Source organism: Haliotis rufescens, unplaced genomic scaffold (assembly GCF_023055435.1).
Source record: "Haliotis rufescens isolate VD_foot unplaced genomic scaffold, xgHalRufe1.0.p SCAF_2, whole genome shotgun sequence".
In the NCBI taxonomy this organism is placed as follows: domain Eukaryota; kingdom Metazoa; phylum Mollusca; class Gastropoda; order Lepetellida; family Haliotidae; genus Haliotis; species Haliotis rufescens.
The window spans coordinates 59130558-59151952 of NW_025963890.1; the positions used below are offsets into that span (position 1 = coordinate 59130558).

The 21395-nt window shown below is 43.2% G+C and overlaps 2 protein-coding genes across 2 annotated transcripts; both read left to right on the plus strand.

Moving 5' to 3' along the window:
* The first annotated feature begins 1793 nt into the window (after positions 1-1793).
* Positions 1794-2669, plus strand: LOC125381979 (uncharacterized protein K02A2.6-like). Its single transcript, XM_048399383.1, has one exon. The coding sequence runs from the start codon at positions 1794-1796 to the stop codon at positions 2667-2669; it is 876 nt and encodes a 291-aa protein (XP_048255340.1).
* On the plus strand, positions 2666-10249 carry LOC125381980. The gene is made up of 3 exons (XM_048399384.1): positions 2666-3120; positions 9236-9450; positions 9606-10249. Exons 1-3 carry the CDS (start codon positions 2666-2668, stop codon positions 10247-10249), a joined length of 1314 nt encoding a protein of 437 aa, XP_048255341.1.
* The last annotated feature ends 11146 nt before the right edge of the window (positions 10250-21395 follow it).

A 21395-nucleotide genomic window follows, 5' to 3' on the forward strand; every position in this document is an offset into this window, starting at 1 on the left:
TGAAGGATAAATGCCCAGCTGCAGGAAGAATTTGTGACAAATGCGGTGGCAGACACCATTTTGCAAGTATGTGCAAAGCAAGACAGCCTATGTCAGATAGACAAGACCGCCCTGACAACAAAAACAGACATGTACATGTTGTGGAGAATTCAGAGTCTGAAATTGAGGATTTTGACCAACTATTCATATGAATGCTGGAGTCAGATTGTGATAATGAGGACTGGAAAGAAACTCTGATAATAAACAAGAAACAGGTAGAGTTCAAGCTTGATACAGGGGCACAGTGTAATGGCATCTCCAAACGAGTGTATGACAGTTTGAAACTAGTAGATGAACAGTTGTCAGAATCTCAAACAAGACTAGTTTCGTATTTTGGATATAAGACGGCCCCACTTGGACAATCAAAGCTAGAGTGCACACACAAGGGAATTGGTTACAAGATACTGTTCCAAGTTGTCAAAGACGACAGACCTAGCATTCTGGGAAAGAAAACATGTACAGAAATTAACTTGGTGCAACGCATACATGCAGTTGAGAGATCTGTGTTACCAAGTCCAGAGGTGAATAAAGATATTCTGGGAGAATTTCCAGAACTATTCAATGGACTGGGTTGTGTGCCTGGAGAACATCACATTGAACTTTTGGATGATGTTACACCTGTTGTACTTCACCAAGAAAAGTGCCAGCAGCAATAATGGGTAAAGTAAAAACTGAATGGAGAAGCTTGGTGTCGTTGTCAAACAGACAGAACCAACCAGCTGGGTAAACAGCATGTTTACTGTAGTCAAACCACACAAGACACACATATGTATAGATCCTAAAGATCTAAACAGGGCTGTGAAAAGAGAACACTATCCCATGAGAACTGTTGAAGAAATCATGTCACGCTTACCTGGTGCTAAAGTATTCACTGTTCTGGATGCTGAGTCCAGGTTCTGGCAGATCAAATTGGATCAAGAAAGCTCCAAACTGTGCACCTTCAACACACCATATGGTAGGTATCGCTTCACAAGACTACCTTTCGGAGTTAAATCAGCTCCAGAGGTGTTCCAGCGAACAATGTCTCAGCTACTAGAGGGCATTAATGGTGCAGAATGCATCGTTGATGATGTGCTAGTGTGGGGTATAGATGTACCGCAACATAATGAGAGACTGTATGCAGTCCTGAATAGGATACAGTCAAGTGGTCTGAAACGTAACAGATCAAAGTGCAAGTTAAGAATGACAGAAGTGTCATATGTTGGACATCTTCTGACAAAAGATGGACCAAACCCTGAAAAGGTGAAGGCTATTAGAGAAATGGCAGAGCCGGAAAACAAACATGACTTGATGAGATTCCTGGGCATGATTCAGTACCTAGGAAAATTCATAGCAAATCTCTCCAGTGAAACTGCGCCTCTGAGGGAGTTGATGTCAAAAGACATTGCATGGCACTGGGAAGAACCCCAGAGAAAATGCTTCAAGAATTTGAAGAAACAAGTGACAGACACTCCGGTACTTCAGTACTTCGATGTCACTCAACCAGTAACATCGTCAGTTGAAACCAGTTCCGAAGGACTAGGAGCAATGCTCATATACAAGCTGAAAAGACAGTTGCGTTTGCATCACGATCACTAACAAGTGCACAGAAGAGATATGCACAGATCGAGAAGGAGATGCTGGGAATCCCGAATGGGTGTGAGAAATTCCATCAATATATATGTGGAAAACCTGTCCTTGTAGAAACAGACCACAAGCCCCTTGAAGCAATCTTTCGAAAACCATTGTGCCAGGCTCCACAAAGATTGCAGAGAATGTGGCTCCATCTGCAGAAATATGATCTACAGGTTACTTACCGTCCAGGTAAAGAACTTATCGTTGCTGATGCTCTAAGCAGAGCATACCTCCCAGCTAATGACAATTGGTTCGATGAGACAGAGTTTGATGTGAACTTTATATCACAGCTACCGTTTACTTCATCTAGGGTGGAGACATTCAAGTTGGCCACAGCAGATGACCCACAACTACAGCAATTGAAATCTGTCATTCTCATTGGTTGGTCGTCGGACAGGAAAGATGTTCCAGCTTGTGTACAAGACTTCTGGAATATTCGTGATGAACTGACTGTAGTTGGGGATCTGGTCTTCAAGGGAAACAAACTAGTTGTTCCAAGGGCACTGCAAGCAGAAATGCTACAGAAAATTCATGAAGCACACCTGGGAATAACAAAATGCAAGCAACGAGAAAGAGATGTACTCTTCTGGATTGGAATGAACAAACATATAGAAGATTTTGTATCACAGTGTACAATCTGCAATGAAAAAAAGAGCAACACAAAGGAGCCATTGAAAAGCCATGACATACCAGAAAGACCATGGGCTAAAGTTGGTGCAGACTTGTTTGTATACAAAAACAGTGACTACCTGTTGTGTGTGGACTACTTTTCAAAGTACCCAGAAATTGTGAAACTAACTGACTTGTCAAGCAGAACTACTATCACAGCACTGAAGTCAGTCTATGCTAGACACGGAATACCAGATGAAATCATGACAGACAATGGTCCACAATTTTCAAGTACTGAGTTTTGCAGATTTTCACAGGCATGGGAATTCACCCACATGACATCAAGCCCAACATATATCCACAATCGAATGGTCAAGCTGAAAGGTCAGTACAGACTGTCAAGATGATGTTGAAAAAGGCAGAGGCAAGTGGAAGAGATGTTTACTTGTCCCTGCTTGAGTACAGAAATACACCTGTGGACAAAGTGAACTTGTCGCCAGCACAGATGCTGATGGGCCGGCGCCTGAAGAGCCGCTTGCCTGTGTCAAAAGCACTCCTCCAACCACAAGCACAAGATCACTCCCTGCTTCAAAGACAACTCGAATACAGGCAAGATCTACAAAAGTACTACTATGACAAAGGGAGCAGAGAGTTGTCTCCCCTGAATCCGGGACACTATGTCAGAGTACAGGAGAAGAGCGGGTGGAATCCTGCTGTTGTGACAGCAGTCGACCCTTCACCAAGATCATACAAGGTGACAACTAACAGTGGCAAAGCATACAGACGAAATAGATGTCACATCAGAACAACAGCGGAAGACTTTGGCAACATGAAGGACAAGCAAGAAATCACTCCAGAGTTAGATGACACTAAAAGTCTGAAACCCAAGACAGTCCAAAAGAAAATGCCATGGAAAACACAAAGCCAGTAACGACCAGTTCTGGTAGACCTGTCAACATTCCCAGAAGATATCAAGATTGAACTGTTTATGTTCTCAGTTACCAGTTCAACATTCTATGTTCATGGACTTTAAAGTGTTAAAATTTAGTTTGTTTCACTTTCTGAAGAGGGGATATGTATGATAAAGGGTTAACCCTATCGTCAACAGTGACGTCATGTTTATAGACACTAAAGTGTTAAATTTCGTTTGTTTTCAATTTCAGAGGAAGGGAGATGTAAGATAAAGGGTTAACTGTGACATCATACACATGTACGTAATTGATGATGTAACACGCATGTACCACACCGGATGACGTAGTAAACTATTCTATGAACCCGCCATGCTTGTTGTTCAATATAAGCAGTACGCCCTTTAATTAAACAAAGGGTTCAAAACAAACCAGAAACGGACAGATGTCCAAAAGGACTACAAGATCCTGTGCAAATTTTCAACCGCTTTGGTCTCCTGGAAGACATGGAAGTGACTCCTGAACCAGGTAAAAGTGGCCTTATACATGGCCACTCTTCAAAAAAGAAAGAGGGTAGAGGTAGATCACCTGTTCACCCTCCATGAATAATAATATTATACAATGGAACTGTCGAGGAATTAGAGCTAATTTTGATGAAATCAAACTTTTAGCTAAAGACTATAACCCTGTCGCATTTAACCTCCAAGAAACATTATTAAGAGATGATCAACTATGTGCTTTACGTCAGTATAACAACTATAGTTCGTTTGCAAGGGTGACGAATGGTAAGGCATCTGGTGGCACAAGTATACTAGTGAAACAGGGAACACTTCATAGCCCTATTACACTAAATACTTCCTTACAGGCTGTTGCAGTGCGTATAACATTGCACATTACAATAACTCTGTGTTCTTTATATATTCCTCCATCATGTGCTCTTCAACTCAGGGATCTGGATAATCTTATTGATCAACTTCCCAAACCATTTTTGGTTATGGGAGACGTGAATGGTCATAATCCCTTATGGGGCTCATCCCATCATAATGATAAAGGAAAAGTACTAGAAGAGTTACTAGATAAGCATAGTCTATGCCTTCTTAATGATGGAAGTAACAGCTACCGCCCTCATGCAACAGGCTCGTACTCAGCTTTGGATTTGTCCATTTCTGACCCATCACTTTTTAATGAATTTTCATGGTCAGTTCATGGTGATTTATGCGGCAGTGATCACTTTCCTACCGTGCTTAAAGTTATATCTCCCTTTGAGGATAGTTCCATTTCCAAATGGCAATTTTCAAAAGCTGATAGGCTATCTTTTAGCTCTTAGTGTAGCACTCATTTGAACGTTGATCATTTCATAAAAGGCCAGGACCAAATGAAACTGTTTTCTGATACCTTATTAAATATTGCCACTGAAACTATCTCTAAGACCTCGGCAACTCCACGTATTAATACACCATGGTATAATGATGATTGCAAAACAGCTAGAGAAAAAAGGAAAAAGGCTGAAAGAGTTTTCAATAAACATCCGACTCAAACTTAAACCAATTAAGGATATCAAGAGCAAAAGCTCGTAGAACGATTAAAAACAATAAACGTAGCAGCTGGAGACATTTTGTTTCCAAATTGAATACCCGTACTCCCCTCAATAAGGTCTGGAATATGGTCAGAAGAATAAAAGGTAGAGGGTCCTCTAGCAGTGTTCAACACTTGAAAACTGATACTGATACACTAACATCCAAAAAGGACATAGCTAATAAGCTTGCAGAGACAATTAGTCAAAATTCATCATCTACCAACTATGACCCCAAATTTCAAACCTACCAAAATCAGCAGGAAGCGAAGATTCTGAATTTCAGATCCGATAATTCTGAAGATTATAACGAATCTTTTTCCTTAAGTGAACCGCAAGAGGCACTACATAAAGCTCATGATACAGCATCTGGACCAGATGATATCCATTATCAATTATTGAAACATCTACCTGAGTCATCTCTTTTAACCCTCTTGTACATTTTCAATAATATTTGAGAATTGGGTAATTTCCCTTCTTCTTGGCATGAGGCTACTGTCATTCCTGTGCCAAAACCAGGCTAGGATCACACGAATCCTTCGAATTACCATCCAATAGCTTTAACAAGTTGCATCTGTAAAACCATGGAACAAATGATCAACAGGTGTCTTGTCTGGTATTTGGAATCTAATAATCTTATAACTGATATTCAGTCTGGTTTCAGACATCAGAGGAGCACCATTGATCATCTCGTTAGATTAGAGTCATTTGTATGCAACGGTTTTATTAATAAACAACATGTTGTATCAATCTTTTTTGATTTAGAAAAGGCGTACGATACAACATAGAAATATGGCATTTTAAGAGATCTCCATAATATGCCTGATTTTATCACACGCTGTTTAGAAGATAGACAATTTAAAGTTTGAGTGGGCTCCACATTATCTGAGGTATATGATCAGGAAATGGGGGTCCCTCAGGAAAGTATATTATCAGTGACACTTTTTAGTATAAAAATAAATAGCCTTGCAAAAGTTTTAAATGATAATATTGATGGTTCATTATTTGTTGATGATTTCAATGTTTCTTGCCATGGGAGAAATATGACTACCATTGAAAGACAATTACAACTTTGTCTCAATAAAATACATAAATGGTCTCTAGAAACTGGTTTTAAGTTCTCTAACACTAAAACTTGTTGTATTCATTTTTGTAATAAACGGAAATTACATAAAGATCCAGAATCGACTTTGAATAAAACTCCAATAAAAGTGGTCAAAGAAACCAAGTTTTGGGGTCTTACCTTTGATAATAAGTTATCTTTTATACCTCATATAAAAGATTTAAGGCTAGATGTCTGAAAGCACTTGATATCCTTAAGGTGGTATCAAGTGCTAAATCGGGTGGAGACCAACAAACTCTGTTACATCTCTATAGAACATTGATTCGGTCCAAACTTGATTATGGCAGTTTCATATATGGTTCAGCCCGTAAATCGTACATTAAAGAGCTTAACACCATTCACCATCAAGGTCTAAAATTGTGTCTGGGGGCATTTAGAACTTCCCCTGCTGAATGTTAATATGTTGAAGCTAATGAACCTTGTCTTGCTATCAGAAAGATAAAACTGGAACTGCAAAACGTAACAAAACTTCATTCCAATCAATCAAATCCGGCATTAAACATTGTTTTTAATCCCCCTTATCAGACTTTGTATGACAAGAAACCTAATTCAATTCCTCCCCTTGGTATCCGTATTCAACAACATATTACATGCGGATCTAAATATTTCTTCCATTGCACCATATAAACTACCTGAAGTGCCACCATGGCAGTCAATACAGCCTAATGTCAATTTGGAGTTAACAAACTTGAAAAAGGCAGATACGAACTCTTTATCATATCAACAAGCATTCCATGAACTTAAACTTCAATATAATGGATACACAAGTATATACACTGATGAATCCCAACATGATGAGAAGGCGTCAGCTGCAGCTGTCACGCATGACGGTATTCTATCAGTACGATTAACTGATGGAAGTTCAATTTTTACAGCAGAGGCTAAGGCTATACTGTTAGCCTTGCAACTAATTGAATGTTCGAAAGAGACCAGCTTTATCATTTTTTCTGATAGTTTATCCTGTTTACAGGAAATCAACAACCGTAAAACTGACCATCCCTTTTTAGTTGAAATTTTGAAATGTCCCTTGAATTTGTCCGTGGCTAATAATGACATCGTCTTTTGTTGGCTCCCCAGTCATGTTGGCATCAGTGGAAATACCAAAGCAGATTCTGTAGCTAAAGCTGCTCTTGGTAAATCGTTCTCGATGGGTATTTTCCCATACACAGACCTAAAACCTGCTATTTGCCAATATGTTGGAAATATGTGGCAACAAAACTGGAATAAGCAAATATTGAATAAGCTTCATGCAATACAGCCCTTGATTGGAAATCATGCACCTACTGGATTAAGTCGTCAAGATGAAGTTGTTATTCGACGATGTCGCATTGGACACAGTCATTTGACTCATGCTTTTTAATTAAAGGGAGAGGACCCTCCTCAATGTATTCCTTGCAATAGTCCTTTGACTATCAAGCACCTTTTGTTGGAATGTGTGGATTTTGCACTTATTTGGCAACGATTTTATACTGTTCAAACTGTTTCTGAACTTTTTAATACCATTTCTAACCACTTAGTTTTAGCATATTTGAAAGAAATTAAACTGTATGACAAGCTGTAGATTTTAGATTTGAATGTCAGTTTTTAACTGTTTACTGTGATAAAGGACTGAAGTTTTAGTGATCTTCGTCATCATTTTTAGATAATGTTGTCTGAAGGTAATTTTGTTTTTCTAGCCGCGAATAGCTGGAACATTGCTGATGCGGCTTAAAGCACCACTTACTCACTCACTCACTCACTCACTCATGAAGGACCTTTCAACTGCAAAGGTCACAGCGTGAACCTTCTGATCTCATCCAGAGACAGACCAGATGTTAGCTGCCCTGAGGCGAAGGCGTTGGAAATCAGAGAATCTATCTCTGTAAGACTACTCGTATCCAGTGGAAGCCCTCAAGATGCACTACCTTCATTTGAGAAATACACCTTTGCCAATGATCGACAAAGCTATCCCTATTATCCTCATGGGTTCTGATCATGCAGATCTCATATTGCCAACCCAACCAATTGTGTTTGATCCGGAACAAGCTCTGTGGCAGTACATACCCAGCTGGACTGGGCCTTCCAGGGACCAAGTCAGCTATTCATGAATCCCAAAGACATGCAATGCCATTTCACAGCAGTTTCCAGTCCAGATCAGGTGATGAACAATGGTGAAAGACTATGGCAAGTTGACATTTTGCCTTTCAATTAGCGAAAAATAACTTGTTCCAAACAGGATCAAGAAGCTATATCCAAACTTGAAGCTAAAACAGTGCGAGTGAAAGTTAGCGATGGTAAGCACTATGCAACACCACTCCTGTGAAAATCGGACCATATTAAGTTTCAGGCAGAAAGTAAGCTGTGATGTCGAACCTGAGACGAACTGAGAAACACCATCCGAATCACCAAGAGCTTGCAAAGATCCACAATGATCAAATTCAGAGACTAGTTGATGCAGGTTTTGTGCTAATCATAAGTGAAGAACAGGGGAGGTTAACCGATGTATCATGATTTATCTCCCATCACCTTGTTGAACACAATGGGGAGCATCGTTTTGTCTTCAATTGCTCTTACGAGTACAAGGGCCAAGATCCCAATAGCCAGCTTCTAGTGGGTCCTACCCTTGGGTCCTCCCTCCAAGGTGTGTTCTTGAGATTTCAACAATACCAAGTTGGAATATCAGGTGATATATAGGGTATGTTTCACCAGATTCAACTCCTACCTGAAGACAAACCCATTCTCAGATTCCTGTGGCGCAATTTGAACAATAATGTGGATCCAGATGTCTAGAATGGCAGGTACTGACCTTCGGGACTTCTTGCAGTCAATGTTGTGTGACCATTGCCCTACTGAAGCCTACATAACCCTGAAGTTATGAAGTGTGTTGGTGAGGCTTTCTACAAAGACAACTGCCTGGATAGTCTGATGAATCCTGGCCAAGCAAAGAAACAAGTTACAAATCAGAAAGGTGCTTGCTGAAGGTGGCTTTGACATCGGTCAGTGGGCTTGCAATGTACCTGAGATACTTGAAGACTTGCCTGCAGAGGCCAAGTCAGATACCTTCTAGCTGTGGGCAAGTCTTAGACATGATGATAAGCAAGAACCTGCTCTTGTATTGCACTGGAAATGTAACACTGATGAACTTAGCTACCACTATCTACCAGTTACGTATGATAAGCTGACAATGAAAGTTGTGTATAAGATCCTTGCCACATAGTATGATCCTATCAGCTACTTGACACTGTTCACGTCAAGAGCCAGAATCTTGGTGCAGGACCTAAGGAGATTGAAACATGAATAGGACGCTGTGATAGAAACTGGAAAACTTGATGATCATTGGTGTAAGTGGGAATCTGAACGGTGTGATATCCCTCAAGTGTGTCTACCAAGATGCTACACATCTAGAAACCATGATCCTTCTCAGTCACAGAAACAACTGCACATATTCTGTGATGCTTCGGAGCGTGCCTATGGTTCAGTTGCCTATTTGAGAAGTGAAGATAGGAACGGTGATATAGCTGTCAGTTTTGTGGCTGCGAGAAGTAGAGTGGCTCCTGAGAAGCTGCTCTCAATGCCCAGACTAGAACTCTCTGCTGCCCTTACTGGTACACAGTTAGCCGCTAAACTTCACAAAGCATCGAGTTTGATGATCCAAGATACCATATTGTGGAGTGACTCAACAAATGTCAGTCAGAGTCCTGTCGGTACAAGGTGTTTGTTGGGACTCGGGTAACTGAGACACAATCCCTGACTCCTGCAGACAGCTGGCGTTATGTGAACACAAAGGATAACCCAGCCGATGTTGTCACAGGAGGTGTAACCTTGCAGGAACTCTATGTTGCCTCCCAATGGAGGAACAGTCCTCTTTTCCTTTTAGAATCCTCTGAGAAACGACCAACACTCACAGACATATGTGATATACCTGATGCTGCTCAGGTAGCAGATGAACTGAAGAAAAGTTACTGTGACAATATCTCAGCTGTGAACCTTCCTGATTGTTCTCAGTACAACAACTGGGAATCACTAGTCAAAGCTCCCATTGAGTGCCTTGATGGGGTGGCCATAAGTGATCAATTTGATGAAGTTGAACTCATAGAGAAAGCGGAAACACTGTTGTTTCAACAAATTCAGCTGGAATGCTTTCCTGATGGAATTGCATCATTACGAGAAGGCAAAGCAATAACCCGTACAAGCAGACTTATAGAACTCAATCCAGAATATGACCCATCTGATGGCATGGTAGGAGTTGGTGGTAGACTCAGACAGGCTGAGGGACTCCCAGAAAATGTCAAACACCCTAAAGTCCTCGACCCTAAACATCCCATAACAAGACTCATCATCAAGGACTTTGATGAAATCTTGCACCATTATGGACCAGAATGCAGCTTCACAGAAGTTCGATGAAAGTTATGGATACTGAGGGGATGGGAAGCAATCAGACACCATCAGAGACTTTGTACAGCATGTCAGCGATCGTGTGCATGTCCTAAGATACCCCAGATGGCAGATCTCCCCCCCCCCCCCCCCATCATGCCTTCGAATGTACAAACCCGCATTCTACTCGACTGGCGTGGATTGTTTTGGAACAATGTGGGTCAAGATTGGCTGCAGAAGATAAAAGCGATGGGGAATAGTCTTCAAGTGTCTCACAACCAGGGCAGTTCACCTGGATCTGCTGGGGGGTATGGCCAGTGATGCTTTCCTCATGTCTTTGAGACGATTCATAGCCTGCAGAGGAAAACCCTATGAAATACTTTCAGACTGTGGTACCAATTTCAAGGGTGGTGACCTTGAGTTGACTGAAGCATTTACCTCAATGAGCCCTGAGATCGCTCAGCAGTTGACCAAGCAGAAGATATGCTTCAAGTAGAATCCACCTTATGCACCTCACTTTGGTGGCTGCTTGGAGAGTGAAATAAAGTCTATTAAACATGGCCTTAGAGTTGTCCTCGGAGATCAGTCAGTGGCTGAGCCAGTCCTGCAAACTGTTCTGATAAGAGTTGAAGCCATAATGAACTCAAAACCTTTAGGTTATGTCCCGACCGATGTGGCTGACCTTGATCATGCGACACCAAACTCCCTCCTTGTTGGGAGGCTTGACCCCGCACTGCCACAGGTAGTGTACCCAGAAGTGGGGCTTTTGGATAGGAAGTGCTGGCGGCACAGTTAGGTGATTACCGATCAGTTTTAGAAGAGATATGTGAGGTACTATTTGCCCCCTCTTCAAATTCGACAAAAATGGAGAACCAGAAGAAGTGACTTGTGTGGTGATGGTATGGTGAAAATCGAAGAGACATTTAGTGCATTCTCATAAAGTCACATCTAGATCAGAAAATAGACGACCAGGTGAACACTCAGGTGAACACAGCAGACGTTCTGATGAAGATTCCAATCAGTCGCGCCCCAGTCATAAAAGCCGCCATTCGGTTCATAGTCACGGAAAGTCTGCAGCCCCCAAAATCAGAAAGAAAGAATGCTCAGCCTTTGGCCATACTTGCACGCTGTGCAGTCGATCCAATCACTTTGATTCTGTGTGCCGCAGCAGAAACAAGCAAAAATTGGAGAAACCCAGTAAAATACCAGAGGAATATGAAGGTGCAATCTTTGATACACTATGTGCAGTCATAAACCTTGGCTGGCATCGTGGTAAAAGAGCCATCACCCTTGCCCACCACCTGTATGACCAACTGTCTTGACACATGGATAAGACAAGCCTCTCGACCCCAGCCTCTTACTCATCTCACTGCAAAAGTTCTTGTGGAAGACTATGAGAAACTGGACTTTGGACACATCTTCACATTTAAACCAAAATCAGCTTCCCTTGCCGTCATGGCTGATACTGGCTGTCAGAGTTGTCAGAGGTATCAAGGTTATGTATCAACTTGGGCTCAGAAAGCATGACCTCATTCCTGTGACAATGAAGATGCATGCTGCGAACTACAAGGGCATCACTATTCTCGGTGCAATCATCATACGACTATCAGGCAAAGACCCTGATGGTACTTCACTATTCTCGGTGCAATCATCATACGACTATCAGGCAAAGACCCTGATGGTACTTCAGTTGAGACTCGCCAGCTTGTATACATTACAGACAACGCTGACAAATTCTTCCTTAGCAGAGAGGCTTTCAATGCTCTCGGCATGATTACCAGAAACTTCCCCATGATCGGTGAAGTTAGAGGAAGCATGAGTGAAGCAGTTGACTACACTGAGGGGATTACGACTAAGGCACACATTGAGAACTGCCTTAGTGTAGAATGTGAGTGTCCAAGACGCAAGTTACCACCCCCCATTCCTACTAAACTGCCCTATCCTGCAACCGAAGCAAACAGAGACAAATTAGAGCAGCACCTTCTTGACCTTTACAAGTCAAGCACATTCAACACTTGTGAGCACCAACCACTCCCCCTAATGGAGGGCCCTCCCATTAAGCTTATGGTTGACCCTGATGCTACACCAGTTGCTTACCACACACCTGTACCAGTTCCTCTCCACTGGCAAGATGATGTCAAAGCTGGCTTGGATCAAGACGTCCGACTAGGTGTGATCGAGCCAGTACCAATAGGTGAACCTGTCACATGGTGCCATAGAATGGTAATGCCAAGAAGAATGGTAAACCAAGACGCACTGTTGACTTTCAAGCTCTTAACGCACATGCAATCAGAGAAACACACCACACACAGTCCCCATTCCACCAAGCCAGATCTGTACCGCATAACAAAAAGAAGACTGTATTTGATGCTTGGAATGGTTACCATAGCGTACCCATTCGGGATGAAGACAAACATCTGACGACATTCATCACACCCTGGGGAAGATACAGATACCTCACTGCCCCCCAAGGATACATTGCATCAGGAGATGGTAACACCCAGCGTTTCGATGAGATTGTTGCTGATGTACCTAACAAAACCAAGTGCGGAGATGATGCACTCCTCTGGGCTGATGACATTACAGAGTGGTAGAAACGGCATCACACTGAACCCTGAGAAGTTTGTCTTTGCTCAGGATAGGTTGAATTGGCAGGCTTTGAGATAACACATTACTGTTCGCTCCAGTAAAAAGTACCTTCAAGCCATCTTAGACTTTCCCACACCGAGAAATATTACAGACATGCGGTCAAGGTTTGGCCTAATCAACCAGGTATCTTATGCCTTCACCATGGCAGAAAGGATGTCACCATACCATCAGCTATTGAAGACTGGGACACCTTTTCGATGGGATGACCACTTAGACATGTTGTTTCAGGAATCAAAGGCAGTCATTGTCAGTGAGATTGAGGAGGGGGTATGAATATTTGACAAACGCAAGCTGACATGCCTTACTACTGGTTAAAAGGTGGAATTGGATTTTGGCTATTCCAAAAACATTGCAAATGCCCCAAGACAGTGCCTTTCTGTTGTCACGATGGTTGGAAAATCACTCTGGTTGGCAGTCGATTCACCCATGCAGCTGAATCCCGCTACGCCCCTGTGGAAGGAGAGGCATTGGCAGTTGCTGATGCACTGGACAAAGCCAGGTACTTCGTTCTCGGCTGTAACGATCTCATCGCTGCGGTCGACCACAAACCACTCCTCAAGCTGTTGGGCGATCGATCCCTTGAACATATCTCCAATGCTCGACTCCGAAACCTAAAGGAAAAAACACTGCGCTGCAAATTCCAGATGGTTCATGTACCAGGTGCAAAACACCGTGCTGCTGATGCTGTGTCCCGCCATCCAACTGGCCACCCTCAGAAAATGGTGTTAATAGATGATGTCGTAGCCATCTGCCATGATGACTACTTGCTTGACCTCCCAGCTTTCTCAAATATCAGTCACATGATCCTAGCCTCAATAAGATGCAGCGAGAAGCCTGATGACAGCATTGAGGACTCAGTTATACACTCAGCCGTGTCGTCGATCAGCTCCCTCCAGTCCATCACCTGGGACAAGGTTCGGGTAGCAACAAGTAGTGACAAGGATATGGTGAAGCTGGGGGAGATGATTGAATCAGGGATGCACGAATACCGCCATGAATTACCAGCAACACTTCGTGAATACCATCAATCGCGTGAACATCTTCATACGGTCGATGGGGTTGTCATATGTACAAGGATCGTATCGTGATTCCCCCTTCACTACGACAGGATGTCCTGACTGCACTCCACTGCGCTCACCAAGGCGTGTCATCGATGATGTCAAGAGCTCAAGCATCTGTCTTCTGGCCTGGAATCACTCCAGCTATCACAGCCCTCAGAAACGATTACAATCACTGCAACCGTATTGCACCCTCCCAACCTTGTGGCCCACCCACGCCACCTGTCTACCCAGTCTACCCATTTTAATGTGTGTGTGCTGACTTTTTTCATCACAAAGGGATCAACTACTTAGTGGTTGTCGACAGATACTCCAACTGGCCTATAGTTGAAAGAACCTCCAGTGGTGCACCTGCCCTGATTGATTATCTACGCCGAACATTTGTCACCTTTGGCATTCCGGATGAGCTATCCTCTGATGGTGGCCCTGAATTCACAGCCTCAGCTACCAGAGAGTTCCTTCGAACATGGGGTGTGCATCATCGCCTATCATCTGTTGCCTTCACACATAGCAATTGTCGAGCAGAGGTCGGTGTCAAGACTGTCAAAAGATTGATTACGAACAACACTGGACCTAATGGGGAACTTGACACTGAGGCCTTCCAACGTGCAATGCTACAATACAGGAACACTCCAGACAGAGACACCAAGTTATCCCCTGCGATGTGTGTCTTCGGTAGACCGGTAAAGGACTTTATACCCATACTACCTGGTTGCTATAAACCACATGACACATGGCGCGATACCCTTTCCATGAGAGAGGATGCTTTGAGAAACCGACGGCTGAACGGCTTACTGAGCACACCAAACAGCTACCACCCCTTGTTGTTGGGAATCTCGACCCAATCCAAAATCAAACAGGCCCTCACCCACTGAAATGGGACAAAACTGGATGTGTCATCGAAGTTCGCCAATTCGACCAGTATGTTGTACGTGTGAATGGCTCAGGCAGAGTGACAGGAAATTCCTCCGCAAATACACTCCTGTATATCCACCCACACAAACAGTCACAGTTGTTGATCATTTGCCAGGCCATATCCATTCAACATCACCAGCTCGTCTCAATGGTACACAATACCGTCCTTTCTTGCAGAAGGCCTCATCCAGGCCCAGCAATGCCAACAGTAATCAGCCTGTTGCCCCCTTGCAGAAGGAATTAAACTTGATGGAACCATCATCCTAAGCTGTGCCAGCAACGACTACTATGAGTCCTTCAGACGTGTCATCGGAACTGCCAAGCTTTTAACACCTGCCGTACCGTCGTTGACAACAACACCAAATACAAGAACGCTACCACCCCCATGTCTTGCAGCAGTGGAGGTTTGAACCCAGACGTTCCACTCGGAAAAAGATTGCACCCTCGTGGCTTAATGACTATATTCATGCTATTTGGGTGGAATAACCCCTGGACTGAAGGGCTGTAAATCTGAAAAAGATTATCAGACATGCATGTGTTATATGACATTCCTGTCATCCTTCCCTTCTATAGATATGGAACATTCATAATATATGACATCAACACACTTGAAGACATTTCAGTTCATTTAAAACTCAGTCAAGACTTGACTACCTTATTTAGTCCTTGTCATACCTTTTGCAAGATCTACCAATGACTTGGGTAGGGATAGAGGATTATGTACATTTGCATGATAGAATCATGTGTTACATTAAGTTATGTTTCCTGTTCTGTGTTCCAGATCTCCATCATTTGTGATGTCGAATAAGGATATCTCAAAACAGTATAACGCCTACTCATTTACTGATCTCATCCAGAGACAGACCAGATGTTAGATTCCTTCGCATCGGAGCAGCTTGTCAGAGTACTCGTATCCAGTGGAAGCCCTCAAGACGCACTACCTTCATTTGAGAAATACACCTTTGCCAATGATCGACAAAGCTATCCCTACTTTCCTCATGGGTTCTGATCATGCAGATCTCATATTGCCAACCCAACCAATTGTGTTTGATCCGGAACAAGCTCTGTGGCAGTACATACCCAGCTGGACTGGGCCTTCCAGGGACCAAGTCAGCTATTCATGAATCCCAAAGACATGCAATGCCATTTCACAGCAGTTTCCAGTCCAGATCAGGTGATGAACAATGGTGAAAGACTATGGCAAGTTGACATTTTGCCTTTCAATGAGCGAAAAATAACTCGTTCCAAACAGGATCAAGAAGCTATATCCAAACTTGAAGCTAAAACAGTGCGTGTGAACGTTAGCGATGGTAAGCACTAAGCAACACCACTCCTACGAAAAATCGGACCATATTAAGTTACAGGCAGGAAAGGAAGCTGTGATGTGTATAAGATCCTTGCCATATAGTATGATCCTATCAGCTACTTGACACTGTTCACGTCAAGAGCCAGAATCTTGGTGCAGGACCTAAGGAGATTGAAACATGAATGGGATGCTGTGATAGAAATTGGAAAACTTGATGATCATTGGTGTAAGTAGGAATCTGAACTGTGTGATATCCCTCAAGTGTGTCTACCAAGAGGCTACACATCTAGAAACCATGATCCTTCTCAGTCACAGAAACAACTGCACATATTCTGTGATGCTTCAGAGCGTGCCTATGGTTCAGTTGCCTATTTGAGAAGTGAAGATAGTAACAGTGATATAGCTGTCAGTTTTGTGGCTGCGAGAAGTAGAGTGGCTCCTGAGAAGCTGCTCTCAATGCCCAGACTAGAACTCTCTGCTGCCCTTACTGGTACACAGTTAGCCGCTATACTTCACAAAGAACTGAGCTTGACGATCCATGATACCATTTTGTGGAATCACTCAACAACTGTCTTGACATGGCTTCAGTCAGAGTCCTGTTGGTACAAGGTGTTTGTTGGGACTCGGGTCTCTGAGATACAATCCCTGACTCCTGCAGACAGCTGGCGTTATGTGAACACAAAGGATAACCCAGCCGATGTTGTCACAGGAGGTGTAACCTTGCAGGAACTCTATGTTGCCTCCCAATGGAGGAACGGTCTTCTTTTCCTTTTAGAATCCCCTGAGAAACGTCCGACACTCATAGTCAAATGTGATATACCTAATGCTGCTGACGTAGCAGATGAACTGAAGAAGTTTCTGTGACAATATCTCAGCTGTGAACCTTCCTGATTGTTCTCAGTACAACAACTGGGAATCACTAGTCAAGGCTACCATGGAGTGCCTTGACGGGGTGGCCATAAGTGATCAGTTTGATGAAGTTGAACTCATAGAGAAAGCAGAAACACTGTTGTTTCAACAAATTCAGCTGGAATGTTTTCCTGATGGAATTGCATCATTACGAGAAGGCAAAGCAATAACCCGTACAAGCAGACTTATAGAACTCAATCCAGAATACGACCCATCTGATGGCATTGGTAGGAGTTGGTGGTAGACTCAGACAGTATGAGGGACTCCCAGACAATGTCAAACACCCTTAAATCCTCAACCCTAAACATCCCATAACAAGACTCATCATCAAGGACTGTGATGAAATCTTGGACCATTATGGACCGGTATGCTACTTCGCAGAAGTTCGATGAAAGTTCAGGATACTGAGGGGATGGGAAGCAATCAAGACGTCATCAGAGACTTTGTACAGCATGTCAGAGATCATGTGCATCTCCTCAGATACCCCAGATGGCAGATCTCCCCCCCACCCCCCCATCATGCCTTCGACTGTACATACAAACCCGCATTCTACTCGACGGGCTTGTTTTTTTTTGGACCAATGTGGGTCTAGATTGGCTGCAGAAGAGAAAAGCGATGGGGAACTCTTCAAGTGTCTCACAACCAGGGCAGTTCACCTGGATCTGCTGGAGAGTATGGACAGTGATGATTTTCTCATGTCTTTGAGACAATTCATAGCCCACAGAGGGAAACCCTATGAAATACTTTCAGATTTTGGTACCAATTTCAAGGATGGTGACCTTGAGTTGACTGAAGCATTTACCTCAATGAGCCCTGAGATTGCTCAGCAGTTGACCAAGCAGAAGATACGCTTCAAGTATAATCCACCTTATGCACCTCACTTTGGTGGCTGCTGGGAGAGTGAAATAAAGTCTATTTAACACGGCCTTAGAGTTGTCCTCGGAGATCAGTCAGTGGCAGAGCCAGTCCTGCAAACTGTTCTTATAAGAGTTGAAGCCATAATGAACTCAAAATCTCTAGGTTATGTCCCGACCGATGTGGCTGACCTTGATCCTGTGACACCAAACTCCCTCCTTGTTGGGAGGCTTGACCCCACACGCTGGCGGCACAGTCAGGTGATTGCTGATAAGTTCTGGAAGAGATATTTGAGGTACTATTTGCCCACTCTTCAAATTCGACAAAAATGGAGAACCAGAAGAAGTGACTTGTGTGATGATGGTATGGTGCAAATCGTTGACCCTCAGCAGATTCGGGCTCAACGATCGGTTGGTCGTGTAGTTGAGACTTGTGTGAGCGCGGATGGTAGAGTTCGAACAGCAAAATTTCGGGTTGATGATAAGGAGTACACCAGACCCGTGTCAAGACTCGTCAAACTTCCAAACCTTGACAACAATTCACTGTTTATGTTAACTGATGTATCACACAATAGATAAAGTCAAATGACTTTGCACCTCAAATTTGTAACAAAATTTGGGGGTGGCTGTTAGAAAGTTTTTAAAGTGCCTTGGTTCGGATTCCGTTTCGTGATTACCTGATTCCTGTTGATTATAAGTTTTTGTAAATCCTATTTTTAGACAACAAATGGCAACTTCCATGAGGCGTGTGATTCCTTTTGATACCTATTTGACCCTACTTTAGAGAAGGTATAAACGAATCATTAACACTATAGGAACCAATTTTTATGTATGATATCCAAGGTTTCTACTCTATATCTCACTTGAACAGCTTTTATGTTGGTGCCTACATTTCATTGGTATTCGTCCATCCACTATCCAACAAAACTTCAAAGAGGGTCTCACACACATGTGAACTGACCGGCATGTTATGGAAGTTATTGAATACATTCTTAAATTAACAAAATGCTGTTTCCTCGTCAGGTGTGATGACAGGTTACCTTCTCCATCATCTCTGCCAATTACACTGCTTCATGTGCAGGAATTGACATCGTCTGATATACTCACCATATCCGTGATCAAGTAATCTGAGTAGGTGTAGATATAAACAGTTTCATGTTAACTTGGACCAGATACATTGCATTTTGCTTGCCGAACTAGGCCGGAAATTCGTGCCTCGAACATGGTGTCACCAACTCCATAATTCCAGCCTAGTTCAGCAAAGGTGGAAACTGGAGTTTTCCCATTTTAAAAAAAATTCACTAAACTCCTTTGCTTCAGGAAGATGCCGAGAAGATGCTTGTGAACACAACTGAGTCATCCTTCAACTAGAAGGTGTTAGCGGGTGTTTATAGTAGGAATATGAGCCATGAAACATAAAACACCCCTCAACACCTCAAAGCTGCCGAGTTATCAGGAGGTACACATGGACACCATCAGGGACTTGGAAGTGGATGATCGTTACACACAAAACCAGATCCTGAAAACACCAGCATGTTCAGTTGTAATCTTTTACTTTTGCGGGAGATGCGCAGATTTCCTAAATACTTTGTTCAGTTTGGTGATAGGACAATGTATCCATCTTCCCAAAATAAAGTCCAGTTTCCACACTTGCCAAACTAGGCTGGAATTATGGACTTGTACTTTGGCTGGACTAACGAGACTAAGTATAGTCCAATCAAAATTGTGGAACGAAATCAACATTTTGTTCATAAACAACATGGTGACGACCTTGCAGATTTCAGTTGATTGCAGGATTTGCAGAGCTTGTATACTTTCAACTGGCCATCAATAGATGTTTTCCATGTCTCAGGTTTTTAATCAAGGTGCTCAAGTGATTTGATGTACTCTGCAAGGTAAGACCCATTTTATAACAATAAAGATCGTGATTAGCGGTCAGATTGTCTGGACTGGGCGCAGTCATTTTGTTTGAAGAAAATGGAAGTGAAAGGAGAGGTGGAATCTGATTGGTCAATATGAGAGACATAGAAGAGACATAACTCGTAACTGCAACCGGTGGTCCACAATCAAGCCACGAATTTCCAGCCTAGTTTGGCAAGGGTGGAAACTTGACTTTTATAGTCAGTTAACTCACTTTCCTCAGGAAGATATAATGTATCTTGTCCAAGTTAAAATGAAACTGTTTACATCTACACTTACCCAGATTACTTGATCACGAATATGGTGAGTATATCAGAGGGTGTCAAATCCTGCACATGAAGCAGTGTAACTGGCACAGATGATGGAGAAGGTAACCTGTCATCACACCTGACGAGGAAACAGCATTTTGTCAATTTAAGAATGTATTCAATAACTTCCATAACATGCCGATCAATTTACATGTGTGTGTAACCCTCTTTGAAGTTTTGTTGGATAGTTGACGGACGAATACCAATGAAATGCAGGCACCAACATGACATTTGTTCAATTAAAATATAGAGTAGAAACTATAAGGTTATACACTAAAGGATATAACATGACTATATATGACTATAGAACAAATTATTTGTTTATATCTTCAGTTTTACTTACTGCATGTGGAAAGGTAACACCAGGCTGACGTGGTTCCCGATGGTGGTGGCTGAGGCGGTGGCTGGGATCTGAGGCTAGTGGTAACTGATGCTGGTGACAACAGAGTCTGGTTGCAACTGAGGCCGGTGGCAACCAAGGCAGATGGCAACTGAGGCAGGCTGCAACTAAGGCTGGATGCAACTAAGGCTGGATGCAACTTAGGCTGGCTCCAACTAAGGCTGGCAGCTGTGAGCAACTGAGGAAGGTGGAAACTGAGGCAAGTGGCAACTGAGGCAGCAACTGAAGCTGGAGGCAACTTAGGCTGTGGCAACTGAAGCTGGTGGCAACTGAGGCAAGTGGCAACTGAGGCCGGTTGCAATTGAGGCAGCTGGCAGGCAGCAACTGAGACTGTGGCAACTGAGGCTGGTGGCAACTGATGCAGGTGGCAACTAAGGCAGGCTGCAACTAAGGCTGGCAGCAACTAAGGCTGGCTCCAACTTAGGCTGGCAGCTGGGAGCAACTGAGGGCGGTGGCAACTGAGGCAAGTGGTAACTAAGGCAGGCTGCAACTAAGGCTGCAGCAACTTAGGCTGGTGGCAACTGATGCAGGTGGCAACTAAGGCAGGCTGCAACTAAGGCTGGCAGCAACTTAGGCTGGTGGCAACTGATGCAGGTGGCAACTAAGGTAGGCTGCAACTAAGGCTGGATGCAACTAAGGCTGGCTCCAACTTAGACCGGCAGCTAGGAGCAACTGAAGCTGGAGGCAACTTAGGCTGTGGCAACTGAAGCTGGTGGCAACTGAAGCTGGTGGCAACTGAGGCAGCAACTGAGACTGTGGCAACTGAGGCGGTGGCTGGTTGCAACTGAGGAAGGCAGCTGGTAGAAACTGAGACAGGTGGGAAGAGACTTACTACGCCATTGAAATTACATTGTGGA

Excerpts from the sequence above, each read along its gene's own strand:
- LOC125381979 (XM_048399383.1), top strand. The coding sequence starts at position 1,794 with ATGTGGCTCCATCTGCAGAAATATGATCTACAGGTTACTTACCGTCCA.
- LOC125381980 (XM_048399384.1), top strand. The coding sequence starts at position 2,666 with ATGATGTTGAAAAAGGCAGAGGCAAGTGGAAGAGATGTTTACTTGTCC. Across the intron at positions 3,121-9,235 it reads AAGCAAGAAATCACTCCAGA|ATGCTACACATCTAGAAACC; the intron begins GTTAGATGACAC and ends GTGTCTACCAAG. Across the intron at positions 9,451-9,605 it reads ACTCTCTGCTGCCCTTACTG|ACAGCTGGCGTTATGTGAAC; the intron begins GTACACAGTTAG and ends TGACTCCTGCAG.